Here is a 24827-nt window from a genome sequence, read left to right on the forward strand (position 1 = left end):
ACCCAGTAGGGACCCTGGGGTACTGCACTAGGCCCTGGCCTCTGACAGGGCTTCATGTCATCAATCACATTCCTCTGAACTCAGCAGATCAGCTGGCTTTCAGTCCAGCTCAGCACTCACATACCTAGCTTGAACTTCCTCAGTTGATCTGTGGAGAAAGACTTGACTAAAATCAGGGTAAAAAAAGACCACTGTTCTCTGCTCATCCACCAGTCATCTCATCCTAAAATGGTCTTTGGCCAGCCAAACATGATTTCACCCTCATAACCCTCATAAATCGTGCTGACTTCTTGCAGTCATGGTTTTCTTCTTCATATATTTGGAGTTAGTTTCCAGGATTATTTGCTCCTTTATCTTCTCAGATATTAATGTGAGGCTGACCAGCCTGTGGTTCCCCAGACTTTTTCCTTGCTTTTCTTAAAGGTAGGAGTCACATTTGCTTTCTCCTTATCCTTAGCTACTTTCCCTGGTCACCACAACCTTTCAAGTATATTTAAGAGTGGCCTTGTAGCTACATTAGCCAGCTCCCTCGGCACGTATCAGATCCCATCAGATCCCACAGACTTCTATATGTCTAGTTGATTTAAATTCAATTCAGTTCCCTAAACTTTGCCTCCTCCAGAGAGAGTAACTCTTCTTTGCTCCTGATATTCCCAGGAGTTTCAAGAGCCTGGGACTGCCGAAGGAAATCTGTACTGGAATCACCATGACCAAGTCAAGGATGGCATTGGGTATGTCAGCATCTTTCATGTCCATTGTCACCACATCCCCTTCCCCTTCTGCAGCAGGCCCACAGTTTCCCCTTTGCTGCCTCCTCCCAGTAGCATCCTGTCCATCCTGTCCATCCCCATGCCTACCCTTTCACCGTGAGATGTGCAGTGACCACTGCCCCAGGAGAGGCACGTCGCCATCACAATGCCATCAGGAAGAAGAGAGAGAATTCAGCCAGGCACAGTCAGCCCTGCAATACCCAACCTCTCAGATCCACTGGATTCCTGTCTCAGTGTAGTGTGGCAGGCCAAGGAAATATTTTGGTACACTGTCTCTAGCCCTGGGGCTGTATGTTGCACATACAGCAAAATGTGTACAAGATGGGTGGGGACTGTTGCATAACCACAAAAACATTGCTTTTATATCACTGGTGTGCATGGACAACCTAACTACACTTGTAAAATAAAGAGCGGGTGTAAGATGTGAGTGCTCTCAAAGAAAGAAAACTTTCATGTGAGGAGATTGAGTTTCAAGTGGTTTTTCAGAGGGAAAAGCCTGTGGCAGTCGTGAATGGCCAAATGCTTTTACATGACAAGTGGCAAGGAGCCAGTGGAAGTGAGAAGTGCCTGTGGTGTCTGACCGAGAGGACCACCCACACACACTTTGTGCCAAGTGCTGTTCTGCAAACATGGTGGAGGCAGTGCCTAAATAAATGTTACATAAACCATGCAGAGTTCAGGTATGAAAAACAGTGATGCTGAATGTCAGCTGCTATGCAGCTTGTGGGGCTATGCTGTTTAATGTCTTTGACAGAGCTCAGCTGTGTTTTCTAAGGCATATGCAATCCCATTTAAGTCATCCAACCCCTAAGCAGTGGAGACTGCAGCCAGTCAAGACTTTTTGTGTTTCATGGCTGCTTGGTCTGTTACAGGGGCATTTCTTATGCCCTTCTGGCCACCAGGCTCATCAGTGAGGTCAGGAGCATCCCAGGGAACCTAGCGACCATGTGCCTGGATGAGAACAAAAACTGCATCAGTAGTGCCATTATGAATAGGGCTGCTGCCATCTGTTGGTTGAAATCTCATGGGGAGCTGGAAGAATTGATGATGCCATATCTAAGATGTGCATATACTGAGAAAGGATATTTTAGTTTTTATGATAAGAGTGATAAGCTCATGTGTTGGAAGTTATAAGAAGGGGACAAGATTCTTGGTCTGCATCACTTTACGTACCTGCTGACCTGCATATCAGTTTAAGTCCTTTGCGGAAGTACTGGCCAAAGTTTTAACTTTTCAAGATATGGGTATACAAACATTTCTTACTGCAGCACTTCCACCCTCAGCAGCTTCTGCTGCTAATTGCTCGTGGACTTTCTACAGCTGAATATTTATTGACATCTCTGTGTCAGCACACTGATATGGACCAGGAGTAACCCCTTACCTCTTTTTTCTTAAGATTATTAGCAAGCTGGATCAGTTTCCAGGACTGGTCTCTGCGTCCTGCCACAAACAACACAGCTGAGGGAAGAGGCTGCCCATTGAGGCTGCTGAAGGATGCCCTGCTAGAAAATCCTGCCTGTGTCATCAGCGCTCTCAGCAGAACAGAATTCTGTAGACACTGCCCAGATTTGTAAAAGTTTGAGACCAGCCTATGAAATGGCTGTCTCTCCAAAGGCTGCAACTATCCAGATTTCTGCCTCTCTTTCTCCCAAGCCCAGAGCAGCTCAGTATTAACATTCACCTCACGAAGATCTGCTCTATTCTCTGCCTGAAAGTCACAGCTACAAAAAAACTGTTAAAAGTAAATCCTATAGATTGAGCAGCCCTGAGCGATGATAAATGTTCACTTCTCAGCTTTCCCCACAAGTTTGTTAAACAAATCAACATGCAACAAACATTTCCAGAGTGAGTGAAGGGTTTCTGCGGTGAGTTAAATTGAACCTGCAGTCTCCTGTGTCCCCAGTGATGTGAGTATTAGAGGTTAATGCTCACATTAAACATCTTGAGCTGTGCTGCAATTTCTCCTCTCTGCATTCTGCCAGCTCCACTTGCAGCTCCATGCAACCTGCCTGTACCTCACTCACAACAAATTTCTTACAGTGTTCAGGAATAGCTGCTGAGCATACTGAAAAGGCAGGATAATTGCCCCAGGGTGTTTCTTGGCCTTTCACTGGAAATGCGCATGAGTAGAAGCACTAACGTTTCTAGCAAACATGTTTCCTTTAGGCTTGACAAATTTTTTGTTTGACTTCGAGTGGGGGGTGGTTTGGCAGTCTCCAGATTTCTTTCCATGTAGGTTGAATGGAAAGTGGAGTTCCCAAACCACTCCAGTGGCTGCCACTAACTTGGGTGGATGAGGAATTCTTCCTCATACATTACCTAGCAACTGTTTCTTCTCACACTGCTAGGGTCACACTGCAGCTAGAGGTCCAGTTTTTTTTGCAGTCAGCTGTGCTGGTAGGTTATTGCACCAGTGCTTCCCACTAACTTGTAATGGCTACAGCATGTTCTTGAAATTTTAGGAAGTTTGTTTCAATTTCTGTGTGATCTTGGCAGAACTGGTGGAAACCAGACAGAGAAGAATCAACTCCCCTCAGTAATTTGGAACTCCAGCTGAACTCTTGTTCAAATTGTAGGAAATACTGAAGAAAGTCTTGCTTTCTGGAAGCCTGCCTGTGGCTTTCAGCAGAGATTTAAAGAAGAATTAGCTGGCTAGGTTAAACACTGCTTTACTCACTCTTGTAAATCACAGCTCTTAATTCTTATTTTGCTTTCTTTGCAAGAATTACAGGCTGAGGATATGTTCTTGTAACAAGGCAAATACATGAGTGCCTACAAAGCTTGTATAAAATGTATTGACGAATATACAGTTGAGATGTACATATGGTTATGATTAACAGAAGACGAGATAATGGACCCTGACCTTCTCTGACCAATGCACTGCTCAGTTTCTGGCTCATTCCTTTGTTCAGTTTTGCATGTGGTCCATCCAGCTCTTTCCATGAGGAAGCTCAGAGAGGGCTCTGAGGACGGCTCGCTACCTTAAATGCAAAGAAGCACTTTTATCTATCTTAGACTGATCTACCACTAGTTTCATCATGCTTCTCCGAGCTCTAGGGATGAATAAGCATTCTGCAATCACCTCATCCACTGCCTTCATGATTTTGCAAATGTCAGTCATAACCCACAGTTTCCTTGTCTCCAGAGCCTTCCTTAGAAGTTGCTTCATTACCTTCATCAATTTACTTGTCCTCTCTGCCCTTTCTCTAAGTTCATTGAAGAGGACATGGCTTAACATCAGTAGGAATGCTTCCTGTATGGGTTATGAAGTGGAATTCCCTAACTCAGACACAGTGGCACTCTCTGAAATGTCCTTCAGCCTTTCTGTCCCACAGGCCACCTCATCAAGGAAGAGTTTGTTCCCACCACATTGTCCTGATAACCTCTTACTGCTCAGGTCTGCGTGGGCCAGCATGGACCCTACACAGAAAGTCCTTTAAACTGTGTGAAAATTTATGATAAACATAAGTGAGTTCACCCCCCTTATTCCCTTCTACACGCAGTGTGAAGTGACCCACAAAAGCACCCAATGGCGTAAAAAATAGATTGGCTTTCTTTCAATGCCTGTGCCCTTCTGCGAGTGCAGGGCAGTGGCAGCAGTGTCTGTCTGGTGGCTCTCTGAGGGATGCTTCTCTGAGGGCTGTGCATCAGCAGAACTGTGCTGCATCCACAGGGCCATGGGGACAGCTGCCTGCTCAGTGAGGCAGAACAGGTTTGGCTGCTAAAGGCAGAGGTTTTCCGGGGTGTTTCACAGAATCAGTTATTTTCACAAGGTAGTATCAAAACCAAAACTCAACAGGCCAAGGAAATGGGAAAAAAAATTCCAAAAAACATTGAAACAAAGTCTCATAGGACCAGGAAAGCACTTGGTGGTTACTGAGGATTTTTCTAGTAAGTCAAATGACTAATGTCTTTCCTGAAACTCCTGGCCCCCTTCCAGCAGCCAGCCAACTACCACGACCACTTGACAGTCCTGCCTTGGCTCTGGGGGAGCAGCTGCTCCACAATGCCCCTCAACAAAAGCCAGGGACAAGTGGACCTCCTGCTAGCCAGCAATATGAAAATGTTCAATTTTGCAGAGAACTCAGAAGCCCAGCGTGTGCCTGGGGTGGGGGCAAGGGGAAGATGCATTGCCAAGCCTGGCTTGCTGGCTCCACTGTCCTTCGCCTTCCTGTGGAATTCCAGCAGAATCATATTCATTTGTATGCATGCATCCATCTGTGCATTTTTAGAAGCTTCTCTATTACCCTTGCTGCAAGGCTTGAGCCCAATGGAGAAAAGAAAAATGTGGTTAGGAGGAAATAGTAATGAGTTCCTACAGATTGCTTTTGTCTGACTCAGCCCATTAGAGTCTGTGTTTAACAACTGAGTGATGCAAAATATGCCCATCAGTAGATTAAACAGGAAAAGCAGTGCTTCTCTACCTGCTTTACTATGGGAACTTGCTGGTGTTCTACTAAAGATCTTCAGAAATACATTAAAGGTCTTTAAGAAATACATCTTGCACATCCTGTGTCTGTCACCTTTGCCCTGGGTCAGAGCTGAGGCATGAGATGTTGGGCCAGAAGCCAGTGTCTTTATTTGCTCTTCTGGCAACACAACCATGAAATCAAGTTTATCGATACAGAAGTGAGTTCGGTTTTCATGAGAGAGGGCAGGTGGACTCAGGTCCATACTGCTGTACCCAGTCTTTGTTGTAGGATTCAGTAATGGTCACAGGTCTTGCCCATCCCTCTTGGTGCAGCCCCATTGCTTTTAGCTCACAGCAGCACCCAGCTGGCACACAATGGAAGGAGGATCAAGTGTGGAGAAAAGAGTCTTTTGGGTCTTTTGGATCTTCAGAGTTTATGTTTCTGTTTGAGTAAGAATCAGTCTGCTCCCAGACAACACTTCCCTCCACACATATCCCAAGGAGAGGCTAATTACTGTGGGCTGAAAACTTCCCAGAAGAGATTTTGGCTAACGTGGGAGAGGAGTGAAGACAGGGAGAGAGGGTAAAGCTGCACCAAGGATTTGCAGTGGTGGAAATTAAAATGGGGCCAGAAATGAAAATGGCTGCAGCGCTGATGAGGGGCAGTGCATGTGCCGTACAAGGCAGCAGAATTGGGTGGCGGAGAGCAACAGCCCTGATGGCCTCCCACGTCCTCCTTCCCACAAATCTGCCTCAAGCTGATGGAAGGAGATGTGCTCATCTATTTCCAGTGCTGAGGGTGCCTGTCCTCTTATAAATCTAATCTGATGTCTCTTGTCCTGTCCTGTCTGTAAGTAGCTGTGCAACTTCTGGGCATGCCAAGAATGAAAATGGGAGTGGTGTAAAATTCTGAGAGGTGAATATATTGCTCATGCTGCTCTTTGTGCTTCTTTATCCCTCACTTTCTTATATGCTTAATATATGTCTTCTAAAACCAGGTCCTGCGAGGATGCAGTGCTGCAATAGCTCTTTCTGTCTTCCTATAAATACTGTATAAACATTAACCAACAGCTCTTCTGCAGGGTTTGAGTTTGTTCTTGGGAATCACTGCTTTTGCTTTAAAATGCTCCTTCACTGGGACAAGACAGTCTGCCATAGCTCTGCCATATCCCAGCATTCACTCAGGGCAATCAGATGCAATTTAGAACGACTTCATCATTTCATGATGGGTTTCTGCCTTGAGCTGACCCGCTTCTCTGTTATTCTTTTTGTATGTGTGTTTGTCTCCTGTTTTCTTCTGAGATATAGATAATTTTTTTATTAGTAGCTGGTACAGTGCTGTTACAATTTTGGATTCAGTATGGGAATAATGTTGGTAATACAGTGATGTTTTGGCTATTGTTAAGTAGTGCTCACCCTAAGCCAAGGACTTTTCAGTTTCCTGTGCTCTGCCGGTGAGGAGCTGCACAAGAAGCTGGGAGGGAGCATGGCCAGGACAGCTGAGCCGAACTGGCCAAAGGGATATTCTTGGAATGGATATGGAATGCATATTCCATACCATAGAACATCATGACCATGACATCATGACATGACATCATGTCTAAACTGGAGGCTGTTGACCAGGGGACAGACTGATAGCTGTTCAAATATGGACTGGACATTGGTCAGCAGGTGGTGAGCAATTGCATTGTGCATCACTCATGATTTTTTTTCAATTGAGTTTTATTTTCCTTCATTGTTATTGTTACTGTTGTTGATATTGTTTTTGTTATCATCATTATTATATTTTACTTTGTTTCAATTATCAACTGTCCTTATCTCAACCCACAGGGTTTTTTTTTCCCTTCTTAACTCTCCTCCCCATCCAATGGGGGTAGAGAGGAGTGAGCAAGCAGCTGCACGGCGCTTGGTTTCTGGCTGGGGTTAAACCACAACAGTTTGTGTATGTGAACCATCTCCAACAGAGTGATATACACCTATACAGATGGAATAAGTGTATTTCTGATGAAAGACAGGTCTGATAATTGCAAAAATAAAGTACAGATAATGGAAATGAAATCAATGTACCCAGGCAGTAAATAAGCAAGTGCGATATGAAATGCACATTACACCACCGACAGGTATTTTAATATAGCTTGTGAATAAGGGATTTATTTATAAGGAAAAGCTAAGACAAAACCTCAGAGTCTAATTATTTATCCAGCTATGCAATTATTAGTTATAAATCTCTAGAATGGCTGAGAAACTGTTTGGGGAAATGCCAAGTCTGGCTCAGTGTGAAATGCTATTGCTAGGAACTGTGTTATTCCTAGCAATATATTATGGTCAAAGACACCAGAGACTTTCCATTTTCTGGGAGCTCTGCCTTTTTGCAGCAAAAAATGTGCTTTCAGTGATGGCTTTAATATCATGTTGCAGGCTTCAGCCACACAGGGGAGGAGGAATGGAGGCAGTTCCATTTAATCCAGACCTTTCTGGATTAAATGTCTGTTATGTGGTTGTAAGGGACAACAGGGGACCGGGTTTAATGGCCCAGGTGGTCCCTTCATATTCTGTACTCATATCCTCTGCTATTCAAATGGTTCCTTGGGGATGTCTGCCTGATCAAATATGAATGGCACTAAATCCTGAGACCTGTTGGAAAGCACTGACCTGAGTGATATAATATGTGCTGAGGCAGAAGAGGAGCGTGTGAGTTAGCCCAGTTTGTCTTGCCCCAACCCCAAAACTACAGTATTTGAGGCACCAGACAGTGACAGATCCTCAGGAACAGGGGACACAGCTCTGCTTCCCTCACAGCTACTGCACAGAGAGGTCCTTTGTGAGAAGCTGACTCTGTTTCAGTGCTCTTTGCACATTCCATCCAAGGCACACCTAATCCTGTACCTAAAATCTCAATGTCACTAGACTTTTGTCAGTGGTAAAGCAACAAATGTCATCATGTAATCAGTAGGGTCTCCTGGCGCACTGAGCACAGTACTTTGCCCCCAGAACTTTGGGTATATGTCATAATTTCATCTTTACCCACATATATGATGAGTATAAAGAATGAGTTATGTACCCTTGTATAGTTCTGACAGGGCTACACCACGACTGCACTTATGGTAGGGATGGATACCTTAAGCAAATCTCCCACAAATTTCTGCTGTGTTTTATAAGGAAAAGACCAAGAAACTGGACTAATAATCAATGTTAGGTCTCTTTTTACTGTAAAATCTATCACAGTATTACAGATATTACACTAGCCAAACGTGGGGAAAAGCCAATTGGAATTTGCCATCTGGGTTAGAAAACCCCACAAAGCAACAGTAAAAAGCACTGACATGTTTGGAAACTTTTAGGAAAAGTTCCCCAAATGACCCTGGCCAAAACCCAGTGCAGGCTGGTTTGAACTAGGGTTAGGGAGCTGTCCACACACAAAGATTTCCTGGGATGTGCTGCCTTCTCAGGCTTGGTACAACGAGCTGCAACACAGGCTGTGCTGAGGAAACAATTGCTGCATCACCCTCCGGGTCCTTTCAGCCCAAAAGGGAGGGGACGAAGCATTAAGGATCCTGCCAAATGTTGTCCCAGGCTACAGCTGCTGGAGCCACACATCTGACCTGTGTCTGCCCTGAGCCTGCCTGCATTTGGTGGCATTTTTGCTGAAGGAGGCTGAGCACAGTTTGCAGGAGGTGTGACTCTGCAGGCTTGTGTGAGCTTCCTCAAGGGGACAGGGGATGACAATGGGATGCTTTACTCTGTGGGCTGCTGGTCCCATCACCACAAGTCCCAGGACATGTCCCCTTCACCCAAGCCTTGAGGAGAGTGTTTGCACCCACCTCGATGCTGTTATTGCCCTTGGGGCTGCACCTGTGTGGAGCTCCTGCACAAGAGCTGTGGCACACCCCAGGCTGCAGAGAAGTCTCATCCCCTGGGAAATGTTAGGACATGGCTACTTCTCCACTGCAAGCTCTGGAGCAGCTTGGCACCATCTGGGCTTGAGGCTTGTGTGTGACTCATGGTCATCAGATGGTGGAGAGAGAGAACAGACTATGGTTGTGAGGGCCTGTGGACTAATCTTTCTCTCATTTACAGTGGTGAATTTTTCATGCTACACTAATAAAAACCATTTGTACCATCCTGTAGTCATTTGCTGAATCGTTTGACAAAGAAACAAATTTGGCAGGGTGTCTCTTAATTGGTTAGCAGTGTGCTTGTCAACGTGATCCTACCTCTGCTGGTGGCTGAGAGTGAGATCCCTGTGACTAAGTGTAAACACAAGGCAAAGAGAATGATACTTCCCAGGCCTCCTAGTAATTCTGGCTGTATTTAAAAGCAGCATTTGAGCCTGCACAGGATAAGCCTGTGCTGATCCCAAGTTCAACACCATCTTCAAGTGCAACCTCTTCAGCTACACTGAGGAGAACACACTGCACAGAGATGAACACAACTCCCCACCTTGCAATTATCCTGGCAGAAGATCCAGTCTCTCAGGCTCCTTCTGCAGACAGGTGTAACCCAGAGAAATGAGAGGTCTTCTGCCATTTGAAGGGATAGAGCAGTTCAGGGAGAGATTTGCTGACTGCTGGTGCTGAAGCAGAGGTGGTGATGAGACACTGGGACCTGGACTGGGAAAGCAAGGGTTGGGATAAGCGCACAAAGCTATGAACCCCTTCCTTCCAGTGCCTGCAAGATATCAAATGTGCTCAGTGGTGTGCGAAACCACAGTGTTCTCATGTGATGTGCAGCCTCACAACTCAACCTTCCTTACCCTCCTAATTTGCAGGGTGGCAGCATGTGGGAGACCCACCCAGATCCCCTCACACCCACCCAGCAGTGCAAGAGGTTTCCCTGGGGCTGCTCTGTGCATCACACAGCTGTTGGTGGGTCTGCAATGCCCATGGCCACAGATGAGCATCTCTGCCTCCCACAGGAAGCAAACACCCAGCGCATTGTGCCCAGCGCCCGATGAGTGCTGGGAACACAGCCCTGGTGGGACCCTGCTGCTCCAAATGAGCACGTTGACTACGCTGTCATCTGAAAGCTCCTCAGACCTCTCAAGGCAGGGGAAAACCAGAACATGTCACAGGGGATCTGGGAGATAAGAGGGAAGAGAGGCAAGGGGTGATTCAGCATGCCAAATCAGCCCACCACAGAGTGAGTGGGGATGCAGGACACTCAACACCTTGGAAACCAGGTCAGCCTCTTCCAAACACATTTCACAGTGAAATCCTGGAGGTAGCTATTACTGAGGTGCAAATGTGATAAGTCATGAGCTCTGGGCTTGCAGCATCTGAGAAATGTCAGGTTTGGGGAAGCACACACAATCCCAGAGAGAAGTAGTGGCTCTGGTGGGATTGGGACTTGTCACCTCATGGGAGCAAACAGCCTGCTGGCTCAGGGCACCTCACTGGGATGGCTGGGATGGCTGTGAACAGGTAGGAGTGTGTCACTGTTTGTCCCCCTTTCTGGTTTTAATTTCTGCTACAAAAGACTGTTTCCAAGGCCGTGTGAACTGTGTGTGAACAGGAAAAGTTCAGCTGACTTTTGCCAAGGAGTTGGAGCTAATGTGTTACTGGTAACCTCTAAATTTGAGCCAAGTCTGTGCTGCTGCCAGCCCTGTCAGAAGGGCTACATCCTTCTACTTCAGTCAGAAAAGCCCCCACAACCTTACAAACCAAAGACCCTGTTTGGGAAATTAAAGTACTCTTCTGAAATATAGCAACCTACAAACAAAGCCAGCCATGGGTGGGATGAGCAATGACCAGCAGTGTTTGGTCCCCATAACAAGCTTGGACAGAGTTTCCTGCTGCTATTTCACACCTGTGAGCAGTGTCACTCACTGATATGTCATGGGTCTGTGCTGCCAGGGATCTGCAGCAGAGGTTGCAAGCTGGGCAAGAGCGCCAGGTCAGTGATGTTTTCTGTGCTGTGTGGGATGCTGTGCCAATCCTACAGTGTGAGGGGAGACAAGGAAGGTTGGCCCCTGGGTGACTCTGTGGTGACTTGGTGTGAACCAGGGGAAGGACAACCAAACCCCATAGGAGCACCTCAAGACTGATTCAGCAGCACAGCATTTGCACTGTGCAGAAGGGACACACCGTGAGCCTCACAAGGACCTCTGTTAAGGTCTCCACATGCAGAAATGGGGACCAGAGAGTTGAGGTAGGTTAAAAACAAACCAGTAAAGGGGGGGAAAATGTTGTTTTCAGCCAGATCAGATCCCTTTATGGCTTATCAGGTGGCTCTACCAGTAGATGCATTGATTAGGAGGGATATGGAGGGGACAACAAACACAGAGGGGGATGAATGAGTGAAGCAAGCACTGAAAGGAATGCTTGGGAAGCAGCCTGAAGGGAGCAGGGATAGTGGGCACATGAGATTTGAGGAATGAAGTCAGAGCTGTACCAAGCAGTGGGGTCATGCCATGAAAACCATTATTTTCTGCTCTTCAGCAATGCCTCTTCTGAAGGCAAGTGGAGCAAGACACACTCCAAGAAACCTCAGTATTGTTAAACATAGCTCAGGACTGAGCTGCAGCTTGAACTGTGACAAATGACTGCCTGCTTTGGTTTATGTCTGAAGCTGCCTGGGCTGAGAGAAGGAGGTAAATCTGTCCACCAGCAAAGGTGTGGTCCCCACAGTGGTGGCAGAGCACAGGGACACACAGCTGCAGCCTCAGAGCTGCTGGCAGAGACTTCCAACATCCCCTCCCATCTGCTGAGGGCAATGGGAAGGCTGGCACTGCCTTTTGAAAAGAAATTCCTTTGCTGCAGCAAAAGGCATAGCAAGAAGCCGGTGGCCAGGAGATACCACGCTGTTCTGTTCAATCCCAGAGGATCAAGGGGGCTCTTGCTGGATCAGACTGACACCCTCTGAGGTGCTGTGCCAAAAGCACAGAAAACATTGTTTGGGGATGAAGGCAGCAGTGGCACTCTCTTGGGCAAACACAGGAACAATGAATCAATGGTATGCTTGTACAAGTGGTGGCCAACAGCAGCACAGCAGGCAGCAGCCTGCTGCTCTGAGGCCTCCCAAAGCCTCCCCTGGCCTTGCAAGAGGTCATGGCACACAAGCAGGTCCCTGCCAGCTCCCAAATGGCAGAAACAGCGCTGCCATAACTGCAACATCATCATACCTTCATTTCTTTAGGTGGAAAACACATCCCATTTCCTCCCTGCACCCTGTGTCACAGCTGCCCCTTTGGTGTCTGGTTCCTTTCCCCTGAGGATGAGCAGGAAGCTCCAGAGGACAGCATCTGAGCAGCTCAGTAGGCAGCCAGCACCAAGCCCCAGGAGCTCCTCTGTCTGATGAAATCATCTCACAGTGTGAAGATCCTTGCAGATGAAATTGAAAAGTTATTTATTTCTCCTCTAAAGGGGAATATCATCTCACTGTGGAGGCTGTTTGTCCTCTGGGGCAGAATCTCACTTTTGCCAGCTTCAGTGTTTCTGTGTGCTGGCTGGGAGCAGTGAGATGTTCTGGCAGGCAGGATGGAGCAGAGCTGGTGCTCTGCTGCCCACAGCCTCCCTGTGCCAGGGCAGGCACAATGAGGAGCACAGTTCAGCACTCCTCTCTCCATGGGGATCACAGCAGTGCTGCTAAGAGCATCTCTTGCTCCACTGCAGCCAGTCAGCAATGCAAGGGCTGATTCTCCACCCTCACCCCCTGAGGCACTGAACTGCCTTGATAGGAACCACGGCTGAGGTGTCCTGCATGCTCCCTGGCAGTTCCAGGGATAACAGTCCTCTTCACCCAAAGGGATTGTGAAGAGCTGGTATCTGTCCCCCACGTGTTCCAAAGGAATATCATGGTGTACAATGTCCTTCCCTCACCCAGGAGTCCTCATGTTCTCTGCAAGGGTGCTGGTAGGCTCTGCTGGGCTCTGCAGAGCCCCTCAAAAAGGGTTTTTTTCATGGGAATGCTCATCCTGCTCGCTCCAGCAGGAACATGAGACCAACTTAAAATCACACAATGCATGGCTTTACCACTACTTTCATTTTTTTACTGCCCTTTCACTTATCATGGGTGGACTATTTCCAAGCATGGCCTAGTCTTGCTCCCAGTGCCATCTGCAAGTGGCACTCCGCAGCTTAGGCCCAGTGCTCAGTGCCTTGCAGTATCCCACCCCAACAGGACATTGGAAAGCTTTCTGTGAATATTAAACCTACTACTCAGCAGGTGAGAGTTGAAGAAAGTGTCCAGTGCCAGTCTTTTCTCCATGCCAGCAGAATTGCTTTCCCAATCCTCACACATTTGGAAACCTCACCTGGCAGAGGTGTGACTTAGACCAAGCTGATACTGCACAAGATGATTTTTCAAGCTCTAGGAAACTAGGAATATAGGAACTACTGCAGGAAATCCTTGTGGCTGGTGCACACAAATTTCTTATTTCACTTGGATTTTACCTGCTTGCTCAGATCCTCTACTAAGCAGGACTGCTTTCTTTGGCACGGGTAGGGGATGGGTCCTGCTTCAGGGCTGGGCCTCCTATTTAAAAGAATAATAAAAACCAGCATTCACTAGAAACAATACACCTGTTCAGAAATGTGGATGCTTGTGCATTGCTGTCAGGCCTCAAACCCTGAGGGAACAGCTCATGCCAGGGCCAGCAGCACCAGCGTGCCGATGGGGCCGAGTTTCCACTAGAGGGTTGTAGTGCTGTAAGGAAGCAGACGTGGTTACTGTGGCAGAAATATTGCAATGCATTCCAGGCCTTTGTCAGCAGATCAAAAGCAACCTGACATACCCCGGCTTCCAGCAGGCTCTGCAGTCTCTGATGCGCACAGCCAGCAGGCTGGGAGAGGGCTGCTGCCTGAGCAGCCTGCTTCCCTGCCTTCTCTGAACAGCCTCAGCACCTACAGCATGGCTAGAGAGATAGATAGATAGATAGATAGACAGATAGATAGATAGATAGATAGATAGATAGATAGATAGATAGATAATAGAGAGACAGATGGTAAGCAAACACCCTGTGCCTATCCATTTGCACTGATGGACAGAATGTTTGTTTGCGCATCTGGGATTCTGATGCACAAACAGCCACGAGGTGTGGCAGTGTCACGCCGTGGCAGTGAGTCAGGCACCACTGGTGAAGCAAAGCCCACAGCCTGGCAACACTGTGAGTGGGACAACTAGCAGCCTCAGCACAATGAGAGAATCACGGTGTCATTCAGGTTGGAGAAGTCTCAGAAGGTCTTTGAGTCCAACTGTTATCCAGGACTGTCAAGTCCAACACTAAACCTTGTCCCTCAATGCCACATCTCCACAGCTTTTAAATGCCTCCAAGGATGGTGACTCCATCACTTCCCTCGGCAGTCTGTTCCAATGCCTGATCACCCTCTCAGTAAAGAAATTTCACCAAATATCCAATTTAAATCTCCTTTGGTGGAACTTGGGGCTATTCCCTCTTGTCCTATCGCTTGGCTGTTTGGGAGACCTTTTGGGTAGCTGTAGAGAGCAATAAGATCTCCAATGCCACATCAGTGCTGACTACATGGGGTTGATAATTTCCCTGGTCCTGCTGGCCACACTGCTGATGATCAGCAGAATTGGGAAGCATTAGCTCTTCACATACAGCTGCGGCTCCAGGTCTGGAGCTGTCATGCTGTGCATTGCACCAAACACGTGCGCTCACCCCTGGAGTTTTCAAGCCAGCCTTAAGCAGGAGCCATCAGAGGGGACTGCCACGTCTACCACCAACCACATCCCCAAGTCCAATGCAGCTCAGTAGGTCCTCGCAGGTTCTTGTGTATGTAACCCCAGCATGCATGTTTACAGTGGTGTTTGTATTTTTGCATGTTTATCTGTAGAATCATAAAATCATAGACTGGTTTGGGATGGAAAGGACCTTTAAAGGTCATCTAGTCCAAACCCCTTGCAAAGAGCCTGTGTGTGCAGCTTTCTAAGTAGATGGTGTGCTAAGTGCTGACAACTGTACCAACAAGATCAGGGTAGTTTTGATGCTGAAAACAAAACTTGGAGCTGTGTAAGACTGTAAGAAAAGCCCAAATATCACTGACGTCGCCTTCTTTTCACAGAAAGAGTGGGAAGGCAAATGCAACCACAAGGCCTGCCTGTAATATGGAAAATACACCATGATATTCACCAAGAATTTACATAGTGATCAATTTATGTTGCCCCTGTTTGTCTGATACTGTCACTATTTCCATTTACAAATAGATAGAAAATGGATTTTGCCTACATTTAAATCTGTCTCATTATCAGAAAGGTTTTGAGGAAGCAAGTTGAAGCAAGGAGACGCTCTTGCGAAATAAAACATTGCAGCAAAAGATGGGCTTTGGTTCCTCTGATCTGATCATACCTAAGTACAACTATGTAAAAACCAACCATCAAGTTGACAAAGAATCACAGAATATCTTGAGTAGGAAGGGACCCACAAGGACCATCAAGTTTGATAGAAAAGCCACAGAGTGCTATGATAGCTTATCTGACCCAAAATAGACACTTGAACCTTCTTCCCTTTATAGCTGGCTGGTAGAGAGTCACTTCTCATGCTAACAGGGGAAAGTAGAACTTCAAGTGAGCTGTTTCTTGATATAGAGGACAAAAAAGCCCCAGGGGAGACTCAGCCATCTGAGGAGACCTGCAAGGTGGACACACAGAGTTGGGAGAGTCACCTCCCACAAGTGATGGTTTCCATTAACAAGTCCCAGACCTCAGGGAGACCAAACAGGCTGGAGAGCAGGGACTGGTGCTGGTGAATCTTCTCCTGCTCTGAACTGGCTAAAGGTGGTGGCAGCATGAGCCCTTGCTGATCCCAGCAATGCCGAAGAGCTCTGTAGCTCCAGAGCCCTGGGGTTACCCCTCTCCTCCTGGGGTGCTGCCATCCCTTGAGGGGTTGACGCCATGGGGCAGAAGGGTAGTGCGTTTCCAGCATGGATAGGCAGCTGGCATCAGCTCTGAAGAGAGCTATGGCAGAATAGCATGATGTGAGGAGTATTTGGAATGTGTCATGAGAAGGATGGGAGGAAACAAACATGGGTGCCCCGCCTGGGAATAAGGTGTCTCAGCAGCCATAGGTTGGAAGGCTAGATTAAATAGTTTTAATTACCTATTCTAACCAGTGAGAACATTTATAATCATCATGCGATAAATGTGTCTGTTACTAATCTTTCACATCTAAGATTCCTGTATAACACAAAAAAAAAAAAAAAGGAAAAAATAAAAGAAAAGATGTTGAGGAGATCAACCATGCACAAGCACCTTTGCCCCATGAGACAGCACCAAAACCCTCCAGCCTGGTGTAGTACCAAGGCAGATGGCTTTCTGCACCTTCTTTTGTGAACAGCTCTGCTAACTCTCTTCTCACATAGCAAGGAGTCTCATTCCCTCCCGAAGGAGTCATAAAATACAGCTTTATCCTTCCTGCATGCAGCAATCAGACAGGCTTAAGCGCTTAAGCACTCGGAGGGTAGCAATGTTTAAAAAGATTGCACAGACCTGTTTGCCTGCCTTGGTCTGCACCACTAATCAAAGCTCTCTTCCTCAGCGTGGACCTGTGGGGCACACGGTCAGAGCTGGGAGCAGAGCACTGACCGTGCTCATAGAGGGGGACTTGTTCAGCTCGGTCCTCTCGGGGCGATCAGCAGCTCGCACAAAGAGCCCAGTGCTCCTGCCCTGGCTCCACTCTCCGGCTGGATGCTGAGCCACGGAGCGCTGGGATTGCGCACCAGGCAAAGACAGCAGCAGACACATTTCATTGCTTTAGACTGTTTTATTAAACAAAGCAAATCAAAACAAACCCAACCCCACCGGCGATACACCAGCTCCTCATTTACACACCACTCCTTTTCCCAGTTCTGGGAGAACAAAGAGGCTGAAGCGTAAATGAGATCAGCGTGGTGAGTGTTACGCACATGAATATTTATTTACCAAGGAAGACCAGAAAGGGGCCAATTTGCTGCCCTCCTGCACCAGCAAGAGCTTGGTCATCAACAAGTCGGAGGGAAAGGGTAGGTGAAGAGGCTGGTCCATGCCTTTGTGTGGGCAGGGCCGTGGGGAATGCTGGTGAAAGGCTGTTCTTGCATCTGAGGGTGACTGGGGGAGCCACCAGACACGAAAGACGCTGGGAGGATCCTGGGGTTTGGGACAAAAGCTAAGCACGACACAGTTATGAAGCAAGCATACAATGTCCCTTCCAGTCATGCAGGCAGCTTGCAAGATGCCCTTTAGGGAAAAAATTCTAAAGAATTAACTGAAAAGTTGTTACCATTCCTTGGGCGTGCCAAGTGCTCATGATAAATCTTTTTGCCGAAGAAAAAAAAGCAAGGCTAAATCAAACTACAGAGCTTGTCAAGCATGAGATTTACAGAAATCTCACTGGGTTATGGGTTCATTTCTTAAACAGTTGAATTATAGCAGCTTTTGGGCATCAATATAGGAAGCGTGCTGACCCCCTCAGTGCTCTGGGGAGTTAGGGTATGAGCAGCAATGGAGAGATCGCGCTGGTTATCGTCTTAATGTGTATTTCAAAGTCACTTCCGAAAAAGAAGACAAGATAGTAGTTGAGTATTCCAGCCACAGACATGAGGAACAGGAACAAAATGATGCGCTTTCCAAACAGGTAACCGGGAGTGCTGAGGAGACAGAAATGGGGGAAAGCAATTTGTTATTGTGCATCATCTCACATGAGAACCCTCAGACTTCGGACTCTATCGGTGAGACCAGCTGAAAGACCTCAGGGGCTGAGAGAGTGGGGAAAAATTTCTTTTCTGTCTTTCATTCCCAGGCAGTTGAGAGGACTTAAATGTAATTTTCAGGATCCATTTGGATCTGGATTTGGCCTTCTGTTTTCAGTGTAGGCTGCTGATTACAAAAGTGTCTGTTTGGAGGTACTTGAATGTGCTCTTATCCATTACAGGCTGTGGGACAACTCTGTTTCACATGTGTGTAATTTGCTTTATTGATATAAATAAAATATTAATATTAATATGAAAAAGCAATCTTGTGCAAATAGTGGCACCAACATGCAAACCTGTGTTTCCAGAGAATCCTGTGAGCAGGAGCTGCAGGCCCCTGACCCCAGTGCTGCTGCATATCCAACATCTCCCACAGCAACCCTCATTCATCCAAAAGAGAGGGGCTTTCCTGCACTACCCAATACCAGCAGCTTTTGCAGGCAGCACCAGAAGCCAGTGGCTCTGCCTGTGGAAGTGCAGCATCCAGCTGTGCTGCTATCACATCCTAGATTTTTTTAAAGAGGCTCTGCAAGTCCTTACCTCTGAGTTCTCTCCCCGAGGTAGCCCACAAAGTACTTCTGCCTCACAAACAGGTACATCAGGCCAGCAAAGGCAGCAGGAGCTGGGCAAAGGACAAAACAAGGCATTAACAACACCAGCCCAGCTCTCACAGTACGCACTGTCCCCATCTGCTGGCAGGGCTGGAATGGAAACGGGAATCTGCAGTCTTGGGTGATAGGACAAGCACTGGATCTGGGATAGAGACCTCTGCATGGGAAACAGCACTTGCCTTGCCTTCACTCCAGCTTTTCTGAAAACTTTGTGGGTGTCATCCTGCACACAGCTGTGCCCACTGCAGAGCACACACTCACCACCATCCTTCCAGTACCTAAAGGGAGCCTACAAGAAAGCTAGAGAGGGACTTTTCACAAGGACATGAACTCACAGGAAAAGGGGAAATGGCTTTAACCTGAAAGAAAGCAGGTTTAGATTATATAAAAGGAAAAAGTTCTTCACTGTGAGAGTGATGAGGCACTGGCACAGGTTTCCCAGAGAAGTTGGGGATGCCCCATCCCTGGAAGTGTTCAAGGCTAGGCTGGAAGGAGCTTTGAACTACCTGGTCTAGTGGAAGGTGATCCTGCCTGGGGCAAGGGAGATGTAAAAAGATGATCTTTGAGATCTTTTCCAACCCAAACCATTCTATGATTTTGTGAAACCCAGTATGGGCTGCACCAGGCTCAGGAAAGAGAGCCCCAACTCAGGCACTGTTCTCACCAGAAACAGAAGGCCGTTGGTAGATGTACTTCACTAGGAGCAGGTGGAGGATACATTATGGTCCAATGCTAACTTTTGAGCATTAAAAAAGGACCTTTCCCCCATAATTCTAGGCTTTCCCACCCCCCCCTTCTTCTCCTGGTTAAGAAACTCGGGTTTTTTTCCAGAAAGAATACACATGTACCCCAGGTAAGCACGCATCTCCATTTTATATAAACTGACATTGCATTGGAGGGGATAACAATTAGAAATGCAGGTCAATAGTCCCACGTGGCCCTCAGCACAGGGGAGAGGTGGCAGGTCTGGCAATTTAATAAATTGAGCTCATTTTCTGTCCCTAGATGAAATAATGTGGCAATAATCCTGCAACCAAGTACTGAACCCTCCACCCAAAACAAAGAGAACTCATCCATAGTGCCAGTATGGGAAATGTCCCTGGCCTGGACTACCTTGAATTAGGTCTGGGAACACATCTGTTGACATAAGCCAAGCCATGCCATGAGTGTGCTGCTACTCCAGCAGCATGCTTAGCTACAGGACAGGGGGGTAAGAGAGGCTCCCCTGCTGCAGGAGGCTTGATTCCTGAAAGTGTAACTTCCACAGTGCTCACCATCCTCTGCTGAATGTGGTGCCAGGTTGAAGGAGGAAAAGAAAACAAACAAACAAATAGAGTGTTACCTTGGCTGCAGAGAAGGCCAGCACACCAAAGCACAGCGAGGAACGTAGGGTATGCGTGTCCACAGTTCTGACTGGAATGGAATTTACAGGAGAGAAATCAGAGCACAGGCAAATAGAAAAAAATCAGTATGTTTCACCAGAAGAGACTGGTGGCAGGTGAATTTGGGCTGCACTAGGGCCCTTGAGAGCAGGCTGTTACCACAGAGCAGTAGGAGGCCCCTGACTGCCAAGGGCTGGGCTCCTCACCCAGGTCTGCTTCCCTGTTTTCTCACTCAGATAATGGATGCCTTTGTGCTGCCTGATGAGGAAAACAAACCACCCTGCACATGCCTGGCACCTGTGAAAGCCACTTTCTCCCTAACCTGTTTGATCATGATAGACGCTGTGAACTTTACTGGACTAAAGTCCTTTTAACTGAGTCATACTAATAAAGCTATAGGATGAAACCAACAAATGTAGAAGTGCATCACAACTAAGAGTGTCTCACAGAGTTAACACGTGTCTTTGCAGGGTAACAGGAATGGTGTCCAGCTGCCTCCTTCAGCTGTGAATGCTTTCTGAGGGGGAGAAGTGAAGAAGTTGAGAGTGATTCCATGTGGCCAAGGAGCAGAGAAGTGGAGAGCTGTGTGCCAAGGGAGGTGCCAGAGACGGAGGGATTTGTGTCAGCTCTGCCACCTACCTGCTCCTCAGCAGGCTGATGTCTCTGCTGGCCCTTTCCTTTTGAGCCCTTGACACCCTGGCTGTGCCAGGGAAGAGTGAACTGGTTCCCAAATGAAGGGACACAATACTTGTGATGGCTGCAAAACCTATATACATGCAGCACATGGTGGCAAGAAGGGTGCTGGATTCAGCCAGCAAATATATCCAAAAACCTCATGTCTGAACACTGAGCACAGCTAGGGATTAAGTATAAAGCTCTCATCTGAGTCAATCTGGAATCCACCCCTGGCCCCCAAAAGGGTTTGGATTTAATTTTAAAGCACAGCATGATGAACCCCACTCTGCCCACACCGACTCCTCAGTTCTGGTCTACTCACTTGGCAGTGTAGACACGGTCGAAGGAGGAGGATCCCTGCCGCTGCAACACCTTCCCATTGCAGTGTCTGCTTTCATGCTCCACTTTGTTTGCAAAAAAAGCTGTTAAAAAACCACAGAGTATTCAGTCTGAGATGTCACCTGAAGATAATGCAGAAGCTGGGCATTGTGGGCTCAGCTCTGTTCCCATGGACAGATGGCAGGAGAAGACAAAGACACAGGTGCCTGAGGGTGCAGGATGTGGCCAGTGTGCTCACTCTGTCACCCAGGTTTAACCAAACCCTCCGTGCATCCCCACATGTCTGTATGTCACGGGTAACAGGCTCTCACCTCCAATCCCTCCCTCATCCCAGCTTTACACTTTGGGCAGTCTCTGCATCTCTGCTGCAGAAGCACTGCCCTGACCCAGCCCTTTGAGCTCCCAGTGGGAAAAGAGCTTTCCAGTCAGAGCTGCCAACCCCAAATCTTGCTCTCCAACAGAGTAGGGAGACAAAGGAGTCTATTCTCTTTTAGTGAAACCCATTTGCCAAACCAAGGACATCCTTCAGGGCTGGTTCTTTTCCCAGAAAGGCCCAAAAAAAGCCTGGTCTTAATGGCTGATTTCTGTGTATCCTCCTTTTAGGCAACAGAGTTGTGTCAGAATGTTAGCTGCTGCAAAAATGCAGCACCTCAAGATAATGCATCATGCTCTTGACAAACATGTTTTATCTGATGACACTAAACCAGAGACCATCAATCATATGTCTAAGTACACCAGAGAGAGCTCTGGCAGGCTACAAGCTGCAAGCTTTCTGCTGTCGTGCACCCCATCTCAAGTGCTTCCAAATCACTCTATGGCTTGGAATATTAACCTAATATATACACATGAAAGATAGCCCATCAGGAAATACATTATTATAGCAATAAAAATTTAGCTAGATAAGCTGCAGGATTTCATCCCTGCAATCTGAAGAGTTGCCTCTTTTTTCCCCCTTCATCGATGCTGTAAATAGGTCCTTTGTACTTCCACTGTCTTTAACAAAAATGACTGGGTTTTTCAGTTCCCAGTGTTGTGGGATCCCCTAGGTACATACAGCCCTTCTGCAGAAAAACCCACAGTGCTTTAAGCCAGCACCCCTACTCTGAGCCAGGCTGCAGATCCTCCCACAGCCACCAGCACTGGCTCCTGGTGGACCCAGACCAGACATCATCCGGTGGCACAGAGTTCTCAACATCTCCATCTGCACACCAGCACAGCCTCTGGCAAGAGGTTACCCTGCCTACAGTCACTAAGAGGACCTAACTGAAGAGGACAGAGTTGATCAGCACTTTTTTGTCCAGTACTGAGCTGCAGCAATGGACTTCCTGCAGGTCTGCAACCCCATGGACTCACTGGTAGCACACCTCTTCCCTTTCTTTTATCATGCTTGAAAGTCTCTAGAAAATACCACATACTTGGCTTTCTTTTTTCTGAGAAAGCCAAGTAAGCTATTTATCTCCCTCTCCACTGCTGCAGGTCCTGCCACTTCCCAAATATCAACTTGCTGCTGCAGAGAAGTTCCACTATGCTGGGAGGCAAGAGGGTGCTTTCACAAGCCATCATGAGGGGAGTGAGCAGAGCAAGGCTGGAGTGGAGAAGTTTAATTCACCTCAGTTATCCCAGGAGATAATTCCCTGAGGCTCCAAGGTTCCACAGACTGCCCAGAGGCTGAACAGTGGCAGTCCCACTCTGATCAAGGTAATGTGCAAGAGTTCAATATAAGCCTGGTTGTTTCACAAGTCCATGCAAACAGAAACTGGGAGCTGATGATCCCATATAACCAGTGCTTGCAAATATGCCCCTTATTTCTCTCCACTCTGCTTTCTCTGTCCTGATCTGCTCATCAATGACCCCTAATTTGCCCTGAAAGATGCTGGATTGCAACATATCTCCGGTAAAAGAGCAAAACTTTAGGCTGCGTGCGTCAGTCAGTGGTATGCGGCCACCTGAGTCATTCTGTAGGATGTAAAGATTACATCATTAACAAAATGACAGTAAATGGACACCAGACTGGGGCAGCACCACAGCCCACCTCCATCTTTAGGAACAGCAGCATTCAACATGTTTTCTAGTCCTGCAACCTTTGCACAGAAGTATTTAATCACAAATTTACGTGGTACTGACTTCATGCGCTCAGAGACAGTCAAGCAGAGGCCCAAGTGCTTTGCTGAATGACAGCCACAGCAAGATTTCAACATTCCTGATACCCCTTGACAAACATTTCTACTGCTTTTATAATTGCAATGTGAAGCATAACACACTGCAAGACTGCATATCAGGTCTGGTCTTTCTAGAAAGAAATCTTGGGAAGAGGAAACTGGATGACGCAAAGCTTGAAATCCTGGTTTAGGGCTGTCTGCCTCACGTGCTTGGCAGACTCTGCCAAGCATCCTACTTCCCCTTTTTAGCAGTTGGGTCCATAATCTCACAGACAGATAAAAGCACTTGGATGGAAGTCTGACATGTCCGAGTGAGAGAAAAACCTGTCTATAAAGTCATATGATTACATAGCAAGAAATGTATATTTGTCAAATTTTCTTAATTACGGTAGGTGCTCTGGTCTTAATGTGCCATATTCTGGTGATGTCACACATTGTTCATTTTCCAGAGAATAGCCTTGGGTTAAATGATGTGGCATTTACTGCCTATGTTGAAACTAAAGCAGTCTGCATCTACTTTTTTTTCTGCTCCTTGGCAGCTAGGATCCCACTACTTCCCCCTCTCTGCAGCAGCCCAAGAATAGAATAATAGTTAATTTCCTAGGACTTTGTGTTCAGTGGGAATCTCCTATTTGTAATAAGAAGCCTTCACTACAGATTTCTGGAATTTTCACCAGCTGCCCAGCCCACTGCTGAATCTCTTTGAACCTGGGCAAACATAGTGCAGCTGAGGCAAAACTCAATCCTTTCTTTAAATTCTGGGCAGAATTTCCTGCTGAAAAAAATATTTGTAAGAGAGGATGAAGAAGTTAAAATCAAATTTGCACAGGAGAGATACTTGTTTTATTTAAAAAATCTTGAAGACTATACAAGGGTCTATGCAAGGAAACTTCACCATCTCAGGAAATGTACAGTGTTCTTGGGACCACAGTAAATTGAGATTAGTTATACTGCAGGACTTGGAGATGCAGGAAAGCAGGAGAGCTGCCTGCCCACAAATAGCCCACACAGACTCCTCCAATTCTGTTCCCTTCACCCAGCTCCCCTTGCCACCCCCCAGGGACTCCATCCCTGCCCATGGCAGCATGGCTCCAGCTTGAATGCAGTTCTGCCTGACCATAGCAGGGACCTAGGTCAGAAAAGGAGGTCTTGATAATCAAATCAAAATGCATATTGCCACAGGGTATCCTAGCATATTAGTCCTTACATTAGCTGAAAACTCACTCCAGAATGTCAGAGAGTAAGATGTGACTGTCAGGATACTGCCACAATGTCATACAAAATTCCATGCCTAGATGGCTGCTTCTAAAGCCAAAGCCATGCCTAAGCATGCATGCACTTATAACTAAATATTATCAATCCAAAGATCAGCTCAGCATACATCATCCTGAACTTTCCTCAGCTCCCTTCTATCCCTTAAAAAAAGTTAATTTTTGTCTTACCATTCTGGACAACACTGATTAGGGTGACGATGACAAGCAGGACAATGCTTCCCAGGGTCTCCTGGTCCATTTCGTGAGAGGGCTCTTGGGGTGGATGGTGCAGCCTCGGTGGCAGCTCAGTGGTACGAGCACAGAACGAGGAAGTGAAGGTCTTATCTTGAATCATGAAACACTTCCTATGGTTTCACAGGAGAGTGGCAACACCCTCTATTCTGGTGCCTGTCAGACCAACAACCGCAGGCTCACTCACTCACTTGTACAGATGAAGCCCAGGGAAAAAAGAGATTACACGTCTGTGATCTAAGATGATACATAATGTGGAAAGATACCTATTGCCCTTCCTACACACAAGCAA

General features: G+C 47.0%; 1 protein-coding gene across 1 annotated transcript; it reads right to left on the reverse strand.

Moving 5' to 3' along the window:
* Positions 1-16939: 16939 nt before the first annotated feature.
* On the reverse strand, positions 16940-24576 carry ALOX5AP (arachidonate 5-lipoxygenase activating protein). Its single transcript, XM_058018459.1, has 5 exons — positions 24473-24576; positions 20855-20954; positions 19818-19888; positions 18405-18486; positions 16940-17762 (listed from the first exon to the last, which is right to left on the reverse strand). The coding sequence occupies exons 1-5, from the start codon at positions 24540-24542 to the stop codon at positions 17600-17602; spliced, it is 486 nt and encodes a 161-aa protein (XP_057874442.1). The 5' UTR covers positions 24543-24576; the 3' UTR covers positions 16940-17599.
* Positions 24577-24827: the final 251 nt, after the last annotated feature.

The sequence above is a fragment of the Melospiza georgiana genome, chromosome 2 (assembly GCF_028018845.1).
Source record: "Melospiza georgiana isolate bMelGeo1 chromosome 2, bMelGeo1.pri, whole genome shotgun sequence".
Lineage (NCBI taxonomy): Eukaryota > Metazoa > Chordata > Aves > Passeriformes > Passerellidae > Melospiza > Melospiza georgiana.

Coding starts and splice junctions, on each gene's coding strand:
- ALOX5AP (XM_058018459.1), bottom strand. CDS start 24,542: ATGGACCAGGAGACCCTGGGAAGCATTGTCCTGCTTGTCATCGTCACC. Junction 19,889..20,854: donor GACCGTGTCTACACTGCCAA/GTGAGTAGACCA, acceptor ATTCCATTCCAG/TCAGAACTGTGGACACGCAT. Junction 18,487..19,817: donor TGGCCTTCTCTGCAGCCAAG/GTAACACTCTAT, acceptor TCCTTTGCCCAG/CTCCTGCTGCCTTTGCTGGC.